The 17,085-nt window shown below is 35.8% G+C and overlaps 2 protein-coding genes across 2 annotated transcripts; one reads left to right on the plus strand and one right to left on the minus strand.

Moving 5' to 3' along the window:
- The first annotated feature begins 3,208 nt into the window (after positions 1-3,208).
- Positions 3,209-7,594, plus strand: chrm2b (cholinergic receptor, muscarinic 2b). The gene is made up of 3 exons (XM_068219405.2): positions 3,209-3,246; positions 4,176-5,024; positions 6,939-7,594. Exons 2-3 carry the CDS (start codon positions 4,202-4,204, stop codon positions 7,514-7,516), a joined length of 1,401 nt encoding a protein of 466 aa, XP_068075506.1. The 5' UTR covers positions 3,209-3,246; positions 4,176-4,201; the 3' UTR covers positions 7,517-7,594.
- A 6,572-nt stretch (positions 7,595-14,166) lies between these two features.
- On the minus strand, positions 14,167-16,286 carry fbxl14a (F-box and leucine-rich repeat protein 14a). Its single transcript, NM_201482.1, is given in 1 exon segment — positions 14,167-16,286. A coding segment is annotated over 1 exon segment (1,236 nt). The 5' UTR covers positions 15,904-16,286; the 3' UTR covers positions 14,167-14,667.
- Positions 16,287-17,085: the final 799 nt, after the last annotated feature.

Below are 17,085 nucleotides of genomic sequence, written 5' to 3' on the forward strand. Positions count from 1 at the left end.
TACACACTCATACACCTCAGACATTTTAGCCTACCCAATTCACCTTTACCGCATGTCTTTGGACTTGTGAGGGAAACCGGAGCACCAAGAGGTAACCCATGCGAACACGGGGAGAACATGCAAACTCCACACAGAAATGCCAACTGACCCAGCCGAGGCTTGAATCAGTGACCTTTTTGCTGTGAGGCGAACATGCTACCCACTGTGCCACAGCTCAGCCCTAAATTCAAATATACTTTGTCCATAATGTCCATAATGGCATTTTTGGTCCTGGTCCAAACTGAAGAATGAAGTACAGTACATGCTGTCCTGCTAAAGGTAATAAGCTTATGGCCCTTACCAGACCTTCCTGGCTACAGTAAATAAGACTATGTGCTATCAGAGTCCATTCTTCCATGCGACATTACAATCTCAGAGATCATATCACAGTCAGTTATGTGTTCTCTGCAGCATTATCACTCCCATCAATGTGATGCTGCTCTCCTTTGCCTTAATGGAAATCTGGCAGCATCAAGACCAACAAAACAATCCAGATGAACTCTCTGTTTGAGAATGATGTTTGGCAAACAGACTCCATCTGCAAAGATACACTCTAGTTGTCTTTACATGGTACAAGATGTCATATTCTGAACAATAAAATCAGGAATGGTCTTTTGCACATAGATTTTGTGCGTTTAAGAAAAAGCACTGGTACTCACTAAAAAGCCTAGTGTACAATGTATTTTAATACAGTAAAAGACAAAAAATAAAGTGGTCTCAAAAATGATATTCAGAAAAAAATCAAATAGAAATAATAAAATTAAAATGTCATCAAAATAATTGTAGTTTTGCGACAAAATATATAGAACAAATTAGAATATTACCAACAAAATCCAAATTATATACCATTGTTTTGTATGTTGCTAGGGTGTTTAAATTTTTTATACTGTTGCTAGGGTGTTTAAAAGTTTTTATCCTGTTGCTATGTTCGTAACGAACTGGTGTCCGATGACGGGTTGGATGCAATTGTCAGGCAGGCAAGGTTCAGTACAGGAGCAGACAGTAATATGTATGATTCATAGGGATGGCTGACGTGAAATTGACGTTTCGACACAGTGAAGAGATCCTGAATGTAAGTGTTTTGAAAACCATTTGAAGCCTCAACTCTACAATGTGGGGTAAAGCCAATCAATTTGCTGTTTCTTTGCTAACGCTGTTACAGAGCAATACATAAAAATGAGACGGGTTTTGAAACGTTTCAAAACTTTAACACATTTGCTTAGACTGTTTGAGTGTTTCATAAAGCCTCGCTTTGCCCACCACTAATAGTTCAAAGAGCAAACGATGAAAAACGCAAAAGGGCCAAGACATGCGGCAAACATGGCAAGGCACAACAAGAAAAACATTTAGAAATGTTCACTACAACATAATAAGACTCAGCACTGGATGTGTGTTTGAGTGGGGTATATTTAGTCCATGTAGTGATAATATAGTGATGATGTCCTTCAGCTGTGTGTAATCAGGGTGGACTTAAACAAAGACTACAAAATACACAAGACATGTGACTCGTATCTTTTTGAATAGGGACAAGTGTATCTGTCAATATGGTGAGTAAAGCCCCGATTACAATTACAGGAGCCAATCATCGATCACTATAAACTGACAATACTCTGGGGGAGGGGCTCGGACCAGACGTGAGTTTTGCAGTTTCTGCAGATTTTGGGATTTGGACGTTTAGAAATGAAACTTAAAGGGACAGTTATTGTTTAGTTTTATTGGTGATTCCTAATATGAAATTCAACCGTAAGCTTGGCAAGCAATTTTGGAGAATTTGATGTTTCCCCATTCAAAAGAGGCGTTTCAAAGATTGCCACAGAGTGAAATAACTTGCCTTAGAGAGACTTTGACTTGAATCAAGTGGAATCAGGTGTGAATCAGGAGGAATCAGGTATGTAAACCAGTGTATGACTGCAGGGCATTATGGGATTTGTAGTTCGGGTGAATGAGTGTTTTCCAGTATTGCAAACATGTTCTGAGTGTTTATCTCTGTTGCTATGCATTTGTTACAGTTCCAAGTGGTTTATCCCATTGCTTTGTACCTAGATAGCAAATAATTCTGGCTCAGATTTGGTTAAAACATGGCCCATGTTTGGCAGAAGTGGCACCGTCTTTAAGGTAATAAAACTTGGGCCAGATATCAAATGTAGTATTTGGCCCTGATGTTAAATATGTGGACCATATAAACTTGGACTATCTTGATCCACTTTTAAAATTCATTTAAATTGTAATTGAGTAAAAAATAAATTGTACCAATCGTGTCAATCCAAGATAAAAGCACTTCCATAAAGCGAAATTCTTCACGGGTTTATCAGTCTCATTGCAGTCATGTCACACCAGCATATCTGGCCCAGATCAGGCCTAGTTATGGGTTAATAACTTAGCAGAGACTTGGCCCAGATATGGTCCATGTTTGGATTGCTTGTATGGGAACCAGACATGGTCCAATCATGTACAGTAATTCACTGCTGCATGTGGGCCAAGCAAAAGCTGATTGTGTGGGCCAGATCTGGGCCAGAGAAATTTTGCTATGTTTTTTAGGTAGTTTAAATGGTTTTTATTTTCAATGCAGTCTAATGAATTTATTATGTTGCTTTGTAGTTGCCAGGGATCTGAGTGAATTTATCTCATTGCTATTACTGTACTACTGCATTACTGTATTTACCAGTGGCGTAAAGTAACAAACTACAAATATTGTAAGTAGTATCTTTCCTCTGGAATTGTGATATAATAAAAAGTAATATAAACTACTTTTACTAAAGTACATTTTTAGTGCTGTATCAGTACATTACTTTTACTCCACTACTTTCCTTCAACTTGCAGTCACTACTTTATATGTTTATTTTTTCTTGAGTACGCTGATTGGCTGAGTAGATTAATTTGTCTTGTGATTCCTCTGAATGATGAGAAGTTGAAGTATTCCTGATGCATGATGAGAATAATAACAATAACTAAATACACTACAGAATGTTACCTTTTCAAACGCATACACAAATTGCACATTTTCCCCCCACTGTTATTTACTAGGGATGTGATTGTGGTTTTATCCTGTTGCTAGGATGTAGTTGCTATGATGTTCTAAGCATTTTAGAGGTTACTACAGTGTTTAAATGTTTTTTATTCCATTGCTATGGTTTTGTTTATGCAGTCTCTTTGTTTTGTTGTTATGCAGATGCTTGGTATCTGAGAAGATTTGCAGTTGCTAGGAATGTGAGTATATTAATCCTGTTGGTATGCAGTTGCTAAGGTGTCCTCAATGGTTTTATCTTGATGTTATGCGGTTGCAAAGGTATCCCCACTGATTTTGTTTTACTGATAAACAGTTGTAGTATTTACTTATCGTTTTAATCCCATTGCTAGGCTTCAAGGCTGTGGAGTTGCTAGTGTGCTCTGAGCAATTATATTCTGCTGCTATGAGGTGCTAAGGCTTACCAAATTGCTTAATTGTTAATGAAGCCAATTATTATATGGGGATGGTTAGGAGGTCACAATGGACCGAGTCCAGTGGGCAAATTTGGCCAGGATGCCGGGGGTAAACCCCTACTCTTTTCCGAAGGACATCCTGGGATTTTTTAATGACCTCAGAGATTCAGGACCTCAGTTTAACGTGTCATCCGAAAGCGTATATGTCATTTCTACCAGAAAAACCAGGGGCATAAATTTACTAAATTACATTTATTTGATGAGTATAATTTGACAAAAGTATCAATCACAAAAAGATAGGATTTCTTTACTGTAGGCCCAGTCCGTAGCTTGAATTGGGAACTTTTAGATCCAGCTATGACTGCCGAGAAAGAAGGCAGGGGTGTAGCCAACCCCCCTAGACAGGGCAAACCTGGTTTTGGTGGGGAGGATAGTAGGTGAATGTTTGCGTCAGTATCTGTAACCATGTGAATGAAGTGAATGGACAGCTTATATACTTCTTGTGTGTTATCGTGATGAGTTATGTTACATTTGGTCTTCCTTGTAGAACTAGCAATAAAAGCTACAATTCTATGCATTTGCTAGTGTTTTTATTCAATTGCAAGCATATTGCGAGTGAGTGAGTTGCTAGGTTGCTAGTTTTTGGGACTTTTTACCTAAATCCTAACTTTCACAAATCTAAAAAGAGGCTAATAGTATTATTTTCTATCCTATAGGTTCTGATGTATTGTGGTAAGGAAAGATGGAGACTTTCAACTTAACGCTTTCTCCAAGCTCCAGCCACGCTAACAAGACCAACATCTTCCAAGACGGTCCGTTCAAACCAGTGGAGTTTGTTCTCATTGTTCTCGGACTGAGCATCTTAAGCTTGATCACAATCATTGGCAACGTGCTGGTCATGCTCTCCATCAAGGTCAACAGGAACCTCCAGACGGTCAACAACTACTTTCTGTTCAGCCTTGCGTGCGCTGACCTGTTCATTGGCGTTTTCTCCATGAATCTCTACACTGTGTACATTGTGACCGGTCATTGGCCTTTAGGAGCTTTGGTGTGTGACCTCTGGTTGGCTCTGGACTATGTGGTGAGCAACGCCTCAGTTATGAACCTTCTCATCATCAGCTTTGACCGCTATTTCTGTGTCACCAAACCTCTCAGTTACCCAGTCAAACGGACCCACAAGATGGCAGGAATGATGATTGCCGCTGCTTGGATCCTGTCATTCATTCTCTGGGCTCCAGCTATTCTGTTCTGGCAGTTCATCACCGGCAGCAGGACAGTTCCTGAAGGCGAGTGCTATATCCAGTTTTTCTCCAACGCTGTGGTCACTTTTGGCACCGCCATTGCTGCTTTTTACCTGCCGGTGATCACCATGACCATCCTCTACTGGCAGATCTCCAAAGCAAGTCGCAGCCGTGTCAGACGCAGAGACAACCGGAGAGTTTCTAGAGTCAGTAATGATGGAGGTCAGGCTGGACTCGGGAATGAGAGAAATATGGATAGGAAGTCAACTCAGGAAGGAGAGGAAATGGTTTCACGTAAGCAGAGCGCTTCAGATACCACTACAGGCAAGTGTGTGATATAGTAGCAATTCAAGTTTAATCATTAATTATTGTGTCAAACCTGGGTGACTTTTGTAGAAAATTCACAATGTACTTTTCTATACACCCACATGAAAAATACTATAGTAAATTACAGTTAAGGGCAAAATTATTAGCTATACTGTGAAATATTGATTCTTTTTCAAATATTTCTCAAGTGATATTTGTTGGACCAATGAAATGTTCACAGTATTTCCGACTTTTTCTTTTGGAGAAAGTCTAGAATAAAAACTGTTTTTTAATTTTTTAAAACCATCTATCTTTACAAACTATCTTTATACAATGATTTCTTTGAGCTGTATAAAAGTATTTTGAAAATATTATCTACTGTGATAAAACAAAACAAACAGTTAGTAGAGATGAGTTATTCAAACTGAAATGTTTAGAAATGTGTTCAAAAAATCTTCTCTTCGGTAAACAGAAATTGGGAACAAAATTCAAAATAATTGCAATTTAACATGAGGGAAAATAATTATGAAAACAGTATTTACTATACATTACTATAGTATTTTTTTATTTGGGCAGAGATCAGTGGTTGTCAAATGACAAATTATTAGAAAAAAGTAATCAAACTACTTGTTATCAAAGAAACTGAATTTTTAAGTTTTAAAAGGGTATTTAAATCGGTAGATTTGAAACAAAATAAAAAAACATAAAATGCATATAGAAGTACAAAAAAAATAGAAATGACATCCAAAAAAAGTGTATAAAGACCCATTTAAAACGCATGTTATGCATGAAAAAAATAATATTTACAATTATATATATAAAAATGAGTCAAAATGTTGCTTGCAAAGATATTAAATTACATAATTATTTGAATAATGAAATTAATAAATTAATAAAACAAATGCATATTAAATATACATTTGAAAATGTTTTTACAAAATTATTAAAACATTTTCTTTTACATTTTTTATACTTTTTAATGTTCATTATTATTTAAAAAGTACTGTATTACATAAAGGTGTTTTATATAAATACTCTCCCATACTGTATACTGTACATAGATAGATTGTATTGGGTTAATCTCTAAAGTGCCAAAATAATTTAATAAATTAGGAAAAACATGTTATCTATAATAAATGTTAAATTAAAATTTTAACATTTAAATTAAATTAATGTTAAAGCAAATTACATTTTTGTTCATTCAAATTATTCTGCAGAAATCCTTGTTAGCATTTGTACTACCATATTATATTTATATGTTTAAATAAAATAAACGAAACAATACAGAACTAAGCTAACTTCTATTTATTATTCAAAGAGTTTAAGATAAACTAAATAATATGAGATTTAGTTAAAATTATTAGTTAAAATTAGTTAAAATTATTAGCTCCACCTTTGAATGTTATTTTTTAAATATTTCCAAATGATGTTTAACAGAGCAAGGAAATTTTCACAGTGTGTTTGACAATATTTTTTCCTTTAGAGAAATTCTTGTTTGTTTTATTTCGGCTAGTATAAAAGCAGTTTTTAATTTTTAAAAAACAGTTTAAGGTCAAAATGATCAGCCCCTTTAAGCTATTTATTTTATTTGATAGTCTACAGAACAAATCATGGTTATACCTAATTATGCTAACCTGCCTAGTTAAACTAATTAACCTAGTTAGGCCTTTGAATGCCACTTTAAGCTGTATAGAAGTGTCTTAAAAAATATCTAGTCAAATATTTTTTACTGTCATCATGACAAAGATCAAATAAATCAGTTATTAGAAATGAGTTATTAAAACAATCATGTTTAAAAATGTGTTGAAAAAAATCTCTCGGTTAAACAGAAATTGGGGAAAAAAATAAACAAGGGGCGAATATTTCAGGAGGGCTAATAATACTGACTTCAACTGTATACCTGACTAAAAATATCATTGTTCCCACCTGCAGGAGAAGAGCGGGACAGTGAGAATGACTCTATATCCGGAAGTGTGCTTGCATCATCAAATCAGCGGGATGACGAGGCCGTGTCAATAAGCACCAACGGTGACATTAGAGCTCGCCAGAACCAATCAGCTTCACTGGCCACAGAAAGTTGGGTCAGATTCACATGCTTCAAAACGGCCTCCCAGAAAGACCTGCAAAACACATATAAGGTCAACAGCGAAAGTCAGGGCATGACAAATGGGAAGGAAAGATTGAGTCTGGTGTCGCAGAAGATTATCAGTCCACATTCTCAAAAGAGAAAGAGTTCCTCCTCCAGAGAAAAGAAAGTGACAAGAACCATTATGGCCATTTTGGTGGCATTCGCAACCACGTGGACCCCTTACAATGTGATGGTGCTCATCAACACTTTCTGCTCGGACTGTATTCCGAACACAGTGTGGATCTTTGGCTACTGGCTCTGCTATATAAACAGCACGGTTAACCCGGCCTGCTATGCGCTGTGCAATGTCACCTTTAAGAACACCTTCAAACAGCTGCTGACGTGCAAGTACAGGAATATTCACGCCACCAGAAAACAGTAGAGTTGGCAAAAGAGTTGCTAACTAAAAATAGTTGAGAATATGCAGAGTCTGGAGGCTTCAAGTTCAAACTGTTGAAACATTCAAGTGATGCTTCAACAGCACAAATATGAGGACGAGGCTTACTCATGAAGCAGCGGAGATGGTTTATTTCTTTGTATTTAAAAAAAAATATGGCCACACTTTTACACTAAGGTTCCATTACTTAATATTAGTTTAAGAGACACTCTGCTTTTTAAGAAATAAGCTGATTTTACAAGTCACCCAGAGGAAAACAGTTGAGTTTAACCATTTTTGAATTAATTCAGCTGATCTCTGGGTCTGGTGGAAGTACTTTTAGCCAGTGTTAGGCAAGCTCCTTGAAAAATGTTGAGAGCTAAGCTATTAGCTACTCAATACGTAACTTAACTACACTAAAAGATACCCTCTTGGAAATGTAGCAAGCTAAGCTAAAAGCTGCTTGGCAAAAATAGATTAGCTACATCTAAGCTACTTTTGCAATTTTCATTTTTAAATCAAATCAACTTAAATCCAAGTCGATCATAACTTAGTGACCAATAAAACTGTCCATAAAACATAGAGGCTCAGTTTAGTTCCAACCCTGCTCCAACACACTTAGCCTACCTGTATGGTTTCAAACAAACCTGAAAGACTCAATTAGTTTGATCAGGTGTGGTTAATTAGGGTTGGAACTAAACGGTGCAGGGCTGCGGCCCTCCAGGAATTGACTTTGACATCCCTGTTCTATATCTAGTAAGAGCCTGATTAGCGGGTTCAGGTGTTTTTGATTAGGGTTGGAACTGAACTCTCCAGGACACCGGCCCCCCAGGGCCAATTTGGACACCCCTGTTTTAGATTCATATAATTATTAATCACCTGTTTCTAAATAGTCTGTCTCTAAAAGTTAGGGGGACGTATCCCCTGTCCTCCCTGGTGATTTATGGTAAAGGGAAATATTTAGTAAAAAGCATTATTCATTTATTTAATTTCTTTTTGGCTTACTCCCTTTATTAATCTGGGGTCACCACAGCGGAATGAACCGACTTATCCAGCTTATCCAGCCCCTTTTTTCGCAGCGGATGCCCTTCCAGCCACAACCCATCTCTGGGAAACATCCACACACACATATATACTATATAATGTTTCTTTTTGGGTGACTCACTACCTACTGCGCCACTGCGTCACCCAAAAAGAAACATTATATTGTATATATATTTACGACTCTTCATTATTGAATTACGCTACATAATGTAGTATTATTAATAACTATCATGAACTAATAGTAATTACCATAGTATACTTTAGTCTTTACTACAGTAAACTATATAAATATTATATATATATATATATATTTATCTATATCTTCTCTCCCTCAGTCTCCCTCTGTTATCTTTATATCTGTCCATCAAGCAAATTTCTCCGTCGTTTTCTCTGTTGTTACAAACATAATTTGTTGATTTGCCGTTTCCCAAATCTGTCGCTCCGACGAACATTCATAAACTGCATCGCAAGCTTGAGCACTCGCTGTAGTTTGAAACATTCTGGCTGTTCTATTGCCACTTATGCCCCTATGCCCTATTTAAAACATTCTTACTTTCAATGTTGGAATTATTAAAAATTATATATATACATATATATATATATATATATATATATATATATATATATATATATATATATATATATATATATATATATATATATATATATATATATATATATAGCCGGGCTACTATCCGCTTGTTAAGTGGTGACGTGTTTGTGACGTAAGTAATACTGTTTCGCAACAATCTCTGGGCTTGCTGCATACCAAAATATCAAAAATTTTACAATTTATAAAAAATAATCACTTTCTGGCCATCGGATATTAGGCTAGGATATTGCGATCGTGATTTTCGAAAGCCTTAAATCGCTGTGTAAATGTTTATTATTACCATTTCATGAGTCTCCCCATTCAGTTGAATAGAGCGCTTGGACCCGGAAGCCGCTTCGCATGATGTCACACTTAACAAGCGGATAGCCAATGACAAACATCAATTCAATGCTGATAGCAGCAAAAATCTTGGGCTGTGGACAATGTGAAACAAAAATTGTTCTCTGATGAGTCCCATATAATGGTGAAGAGTTATGGTGTGGAGAAGCCCCAAAGAAGTGAAGCATGCCCAGAGTAGAGCATGGGTGTGGATCAGTGATGGTTTGGGCTGCAATATCATGGTATTCCCTAAGCATAATACTTGTGCTAGATGGGCTCATCACTGTTGAGGATGACCAAACGATTCAAGAGGACAATGTGCACCCATTGGTTCAAACATTGTATCCTGAAGGCGGTGCTGTGTATCAGGATGATAATGCACCAATATACACAGCAGGACTGGTGACAGAGTGGTTTGATGAACATGAAAGTGAATTTAAACATGACCTGAACAGTCACCAAATCCAAATATTATTGAGCAACTTTGGGGTGTTTTGGAGGAGCGCGTCAAAAATGTTTTCCTCTAACAGCATCCTCTAACAGCATCACCAGGCCACTGGCTACTATTTTGCAGGAAGATAGTATCAAAATCCCTCTGGCCAAAGTGCAGGACTTGTATCTGTCATTTCCAAGATGAAGTGATGCTGTTTTGGCTGCAAAAGGAGGCCCTGCACCATACTATTGAATTATTGTGGGATAAAACCAGGCGTTTCAGTTTCATCGTCCAACCCCTATATATACATATATATATAGTGTACTAAAGCCATAACCATGGAAACTGTGTGACCATCTCAATCATTTTGACTTTACTAAAACTAAATAAATAAATAATTTTTACTTTTTATTAATCAACAATAATCTATATACCTAAAATAGTTTCAGTCTTGTTGAACAAGGATTGTTTTAGGTCATAAATTTTAAGGATCACAAATAACTCTTTTAAGATTTACTTGATAAAATCTTCATAATAATTTGCACAAGTGAAATTTAAGTCAATTTTACTATCGTACATCAAGTCAATATTACATTAAATGCACTTAATATTAAACTCGACACTCCTAAATAAAGTGAAAGTTAATTGATTGTCTTTAATTTGACGTCTATATTTATTTAAATGAAAAGTAATGTCATTTTTTTGCGAATAAAACACTGAATCTTATTGAATGCAAGTTAGTTCACTTGGCGTAACGTAATTTAATTTAGACACACATCTCCAAAAATGTTTTTATTAAAAATGTAAATAGAACAAAAGAGCAATTTTACTTTGAAATGCCTACTGATCGTACAGTTAGTATCAGCACAGTTATGGCTCTCTGAGTGAAGTCTCAATAGTAATGCTGTTAATAAAAATGCAAAAAGACAAAGCATAAGTGCTACGTTTCTGCGTAATCCACTGCATAATGTCTCCTTCACTATATTGGGGCATTAGGACTCACAAAGACTGCAGGTTGAGCGTCCCCTGCTGGCCTCACTAACACCTTCAGCTACCTAGTTTTCCCATCAACCCTATAGCTTCAGTGAGTAACCGGTCTTGGGTTGCAGGGTGATATGGCTGTGGCCACTGAAATCTGATCCGGCACCTCATTTACCGATCCCCCTCATCAACTGCCTAACCCCCTGTTCATTTTCACTTTCTTCCACGACTCCCCAAGCCTCTTCACTCTTCTGGCTATTCTGCAAGAGGACTGGCTGAAAAACCCTTCATTTATTCTCAACACAAAACAATTAAGTTAAAGTGGACTAAACAGAAGAAAATAAGTGTCTATTGTACAGTTTTGCACAAGCAGCAATGTAGATGACATTTTTTTTCTGTAAAGTTTTCACTTATTTTGTTATATTTTAACAAAATTTTGTTTATATTTTCAATTTTATAACAGATGGATATGTTTTTGTAAGTTTCCTTGTCCTGTTCCTGTCCAAATCAATACTTTTCTAATAAAATTTCTGAAATATTTATTTGCAACGATTAAAAAATATTACAAGTAAATGAATATTAAAACTTTAACCCACTCATTTCATTTATTACATCAAATGAATGTGTAAATATTAAATATTTTACTTAGGAAATTCTAGTTATTTTTGCCATTTATTATATTATATCCAAAATATAAATGAATTGTCCATTGAAATCTTTATACTATTTTAGTATCCTTTGAACCTGCAGGTTTTACCCACTTTCAGCAAGAAGTATGATCCCTGTATATTTGTATATACTGTTAATACATATTAGAACAAGTTTGTTGTTTCACTGAATAATCATGGACATTATATCACAAATGTTATTTGAATCATTCGACACTTTCTATGAATATAAAATATGTCCTGTGTGTGTTTGTGTGTGTGTGTATATAATGCATCACTTGTGAACAGCTCAACTTTTGTATGATAATTAAACTGCCAGCACATTTTCTGTTGTTTTACAGACTCTGCATATTAGTTATTATACATTACATCATTTCAAACTACTAAAATGTCAATAAAAGTCATTTTTTAACTGTAGAGTTGAATTTTCGACATCACAATTTGACAGAGCAGAGATCACAGTCTCATAATGCAATTTACAACCGTATAAATAACAGATAGTTTTTAGTGTATAATTATTATTGATATTATAAGAACTATTTTGAGCAGCAGATCATTATGAAGATTTCAGTAGAATCATGTGACTCCGAAAACTGCAAAAATCATTCTGAAAAACAGCTTTGTGTCACATGATTAATATTTTACATACAATTGAAATCAGAATTATTAGCCCTGTTTGAAATGTTTCTTTTTTGATTATTTTCCAAATGATGTTTAACAGAGCAAGGAAATTTTCACAGTATGTCTGAAAATATTTTTTTCTTCTGGAGAAAGTCTTATTTGCTTTATTTTGGTTAGAATAAAAGCAGTTTTAAATTTTTTAAATACATTTTAAGCACAAAAATTTTAGCCCCTTTAAGCTATATTTTTCTCAATAGTCTACAGAACAAACCATCGTAATACAATAACTTGCCTAATTACCCTAACCTGCCTAGTTAACTTAGTTAAGCCTTTAAATGTCATTTTAAGCTGTAAATAGGTGTCAAAAAAATGTTTGATAGTCTACAGAACAAACCATCATGACCTAACCTGCCTAGTTAACCTAATTAACCTGGTTAAGCCTTTAAATGTGACTTTAAGCTGTATAGAAATGTCTTGAATAAATATCTAGTAAAAGATTATTTACTTTGATCATGGCAAAGATAAAATAAATCAGTTAATATTAAAAATGAGTGATTAAAACTATTATGTTTAGAAATGTGTTGAAAAAAAATCTCTCCGTTAAACAGAGATTGGAGGAAAAACAAACAAGGAGGCTAATAATTCTGACCAACTGTATACTGAAAAAGAAGACATTTTAAGCTGCAATCAAATTTCCACAAATATTACTGCTTTTAGACCTCCATTGTATTTAAAATGATAATCACATACAGTTCTCTAAAACAGTGAAAAGTTTTTAACGTGAACAGATTTTTAAAAAATGTTTAATGTTAATATAATTAACAGTGCATTTTAGGAATCCTGAAGCCAGAATTATTTAACCCCCTGAAGTATTAGCCTTCTTTTATTATTTTTCTACCCAACTTCTAATTTCTCTCCAAAGTTTAACGGAGAGATTTGTTCAACACATTTCTAATCATATTATTTTTTAATAACTCATTTCTAAGAACTGATTTATTTTATTTGTGAAGACAGTAAATAATATTTGACTAGATATTTTTTAGACTTTCCCCAGAAGAAAAAATATTATCATTACTGTGAAAAATTTCTTGCTCTGTTAAACATAATTTGGGAATTATTTAAATAAGAAAAAAATTCAAAGGGGGGCTAATAATTCTGACTTCAACTGTATGTATGCTGAAAATGTGTCAGTAAATGCAAACCTAAGATTCATAAAACTATTTTTCCTGCTTTTTCAAGCTACTTATTTAAAAAAAGCTGAATCAACAAAATTTCTAAGGGTTTTTTTTACGGCTTAGCTTAATTGTTTGATGTTCAACCAACTTAAATTTGCAAAAACAATTAAGTTCACCTAATCGATTTGTGATGGGGCAACATGAAGGATTTGTGTGAAACCCAGCATTTTTACAATGTAAAGATTTCAGCTTTGCACAAGCTAAACGTGTAATAGCTTTGGTATAGAATCTTGGTTTTGAAAAATTAACATACACTAAAAAAGCATCATCATTTAATTAAAAAAAATGTAATTATTGCATATTAAATTACAGAAATTTACTGTAAAATAACAGATGGTAAATTACAGAAATATACTGGAAATTAAAATGTAAGTAAATTTTTTAAATTGCAGTTAAGTTTTTTTTCCAGACACATCAGCTGCTGAAAAAATAAAATAACAGATTTTATTTACTGTGTATGTAATCAGAGGTAAAGCAAAGACTTTTAAAAAAAGTGTGATCTCCTTTCAGTTACTTTATAAATGGATAGGAAAAACATTGGATGTTTTTCACACATTGGTCAATTTAAATGTATTTTTATAGTATATAATAGTTTTAAAATTTATTTCAAAATCATTTCTGTTTAACAAATGTTGGTGTGGGAAAGTACATTGTGAAATATTATATCAGTTAATATTCTGTATTGTTAGCGGGTTTTGGAATAGAATTAACACAGTACAAAAAAAAAGTCAAATGAACAACAATTTAGTTAAAAACAACTTTAGCTTTAATCATTTATCATAGGAAAATAAACAGACATCTTGTAGGTCTTTAACAAGCAAACTGGCCTTCTTTTTTTCTCTTCTTTTTTTTTAAACAAAGTTTTAATTGCATATGTTCAATTTTACCATGGAGTAATCCCAAACAACCAACAGGCGGCTTTTCCATCCACAGTAAACATTTTCCCTCCAATCACACAGTATAATGCTGGTATTTCAGGATAAATACTTAAAGGCAGTGACAAAGTGTGTTTGTCAGTGGAAATGAGAATAAAAGTTAGTTTAACCTCAATATGAAGCTCTAAACGAGTACAGGAAAAACAACAACAACACAAAAGGCATTCAAGGGAAGCGTCATCATTCAGACTATATAGGCTGCTCAGTGTTTTATTGCTGATTCAATTTGAACTACAACAGCCCCCTTTCTTTTCAGATGTGCGTCTTAATAATATGAGTCTTTAAAACAAATCTGAGGTAGCGGAAGTTTTAGGAGGCGTATAAAGGTAGGATCTCAGAGGCGTCTCCTAAACCCTTGACCTCGGTCATCTGCCAAAGTCCCAAGTTCAACACCTTAAGGCAGGGCAGCTGCGTGATTCTCTCCAGTCCTCTTTTGGTGATTTTGGTGCAACCGTACAGGTCGATCCCTGTCAGCTGGGTTAGGTGGTCAGCAATGAGCTCCAGGCCTTTATCAGTGATGCGTACGCACTGGCCGATGTTCAGCGTCTTGAGCTCATGCATCTGCCGGACCATCCTGTTAATCCCATCATCACTAATGTGGCATGAACAAAGGGACAGGGATTTGAGTTGGTACAAGCCCTGCGCGATGTAAGCCAGACTTTGGTCGCCCACTTTGTCGCAGAAAGACACGTCGAGGCCGTACAACCTCAAAGCGCCCATTGAGAGGTGCATAATGCCTGTATCGCTAATATTATCGCAGGAACGCAGGTTCAGCGTCCAGAGTTGGGTCATGTGTGACAGGTGGATCATCCCGGCGTCGGATATCCCACCGCAGAAACTCAGGTTGAGAACTTTCAACTTGTTTAGACCCTTGGAGATGTGCTTGAGGGACAAATCGGTGAGCTTCTGACAGTCCTGAAGGGTGAGGTGCTCCAAAGTCAAACAGCCCTCCGCTGCGCTCCTGGTCATTCCTGCTAAGTGTCCGATTCCTACATCTGAAACATGTCGGCAGCTTCTCAGATTCAGGCTTTTGAGATTGTGAAGGCCCCAAGCGATAAGCAACAACCCCGTGTTGGTGATATTACTACACCCACCGAGATCCAGAAGTTCCAAGTTCTTTAAATACTGCGCGATCCGTCCCAAACTGGAATCAGTGATCTGCTTGCAAAGACTGAGGTTGAGTATCCTCAATGATGGAATGTCCTGGACGAAGGCATGACCGAGACCATTGTCGGTAAGGTTGTAGCATCCGCTCAAGTTCAGGCTTTCGATGTTGGGCATTCCTTGGATAACGTAGCTAAGACTTCGTCTCAGACTGAGGATCTGGACTTTTTTGATGCCTCTGGTTTGGAGGCTTGGAAAGAGTGACGGGTTTGCTCTTCTCAGATGGAGTTTGGCTTCTACTCCTCTCCATACGGATTTGTGATATGAAGCATCCCTCCATGCCGTGCACACTTGAGCGACTCTGCCTTTGCCTTTAACGTCCAGGTAGTTGAAGATCATCGCCAGGATCTCCGGGAAGAGGCTCGAGATGTGGATCTCCATTTCTGCGAGCTGCTCGTTAGCTTAGCGAAGTTTCTACTGCCGGCGAGGAGCGCATGTACAAAGAATGCGAGGGAAATGTTCGAATAAAAGCACGACAAGAACGAAAATAAAGGCGTTTTGTTGCATTTAAAACTTGCTTTGGGATTCATTCGACTGGAAAAGCCAGCTTACGTCGGAGTAGACGCTGTTTTCGCACCGCCGGGTCTTCGGAACGACTGTTTGCAGATCGCGACGCATGTTTAGTAAACAAAGATGTAACTTAGGTCCATGAAAAAGCTCGCCGATAAGACTCGGGAAAAGAAAACATTCGCGGTTTGAGAAAACAAACGATTTCGCTCGAATACAAATCAGCCATTTGGCGAAAACCATGGAGTCTGGTTTCCGGTAGCCTTTGTCTGCGTCTATTCAAAAAGGGGAGGGTGACTGTTCACAAGCGTGATGTTATTGTATGGAAAAAGTCGTGTGTTTTTGTTCAAAAGGTTCGAAATATATACTAAAAGGAATCATTTATGATTAAAAAAATGTCGAGCGTTATATTTGGTAAACTGAATTTCAATTCTGATTATTTAAAAAAACAACAACCCCTCTTTAAAGGATGGGATGTCCGACTCATTTTCGCGAATCGGTTCTTTTGAACAGTTCAAAACGGAGTGAATCTTTATGTCTTGACGTATAGTTACGTACGTAAGGTTCCAAGGCACGTCGTTTAATGCTATTTAATTCGTCAAAGAAAGTATTTTGTTAAAAAGAAAAATATTTACAATATTTCATAAAAACAGTAACATAATAATGTATTAATTATAATATATTTTATTCGTTTGTATTAAAAACAAAATATTTTTGTTATATGTAGAATTAGGTCGTAAATACGTATTTATATAAAGCATGTGATAGTGTAGGCCCTATTATTAAATATACTTTGAGCTAACGTTAAATGTCAAAATCTAAACATTCAGCTTATAAAACAGAACCAGGCCCGGCGCCAGGAAGTCAAAACTGAGGGGGCACTTTAAATCCATAAGGGGGCACTAGACCTGATGACTGATTTTGGTCTCTTGTTTCTTTCATTTAGGCTATTTATTCACATTTATTATTACTTTGCATTACTGCCTAAGTTACTGACCTAAGGCAGTAATATAGGCTATACGTTTTAATAGTAATAACAATATGCAGTTTCGCTAT

Source organism: Danio rerio, chromosome 25 (assembly GCF_049306965.1).
Source record: "Danio rerio strain Tuebingen ecotype United States chromosome 25, GRCz12tu, whole genome shotgun sequence".
NCBI classification, from domain to species: Eukaryota; Metazoa; Chordata; class Actinopteri; order Cypriniformes; family Danionidae; genus Danio; species Danio rerio.

Coding starts and splice junctions, on each gene's coding strand:
- chrm2b (XM_068219405.2), top strand. CDS start 4,202: ATGGAGACTTTCAACTTAACGCTTTCTCCAAGCTCCAGCCACGCTAAC. Junction 5,025..6,938: donor CGCTTCAGATACCACTACAG/GCAAGTGTGTGA, acceptor TCCCACCTGCAG/GAGAAGAGCGGGACAGTGAG.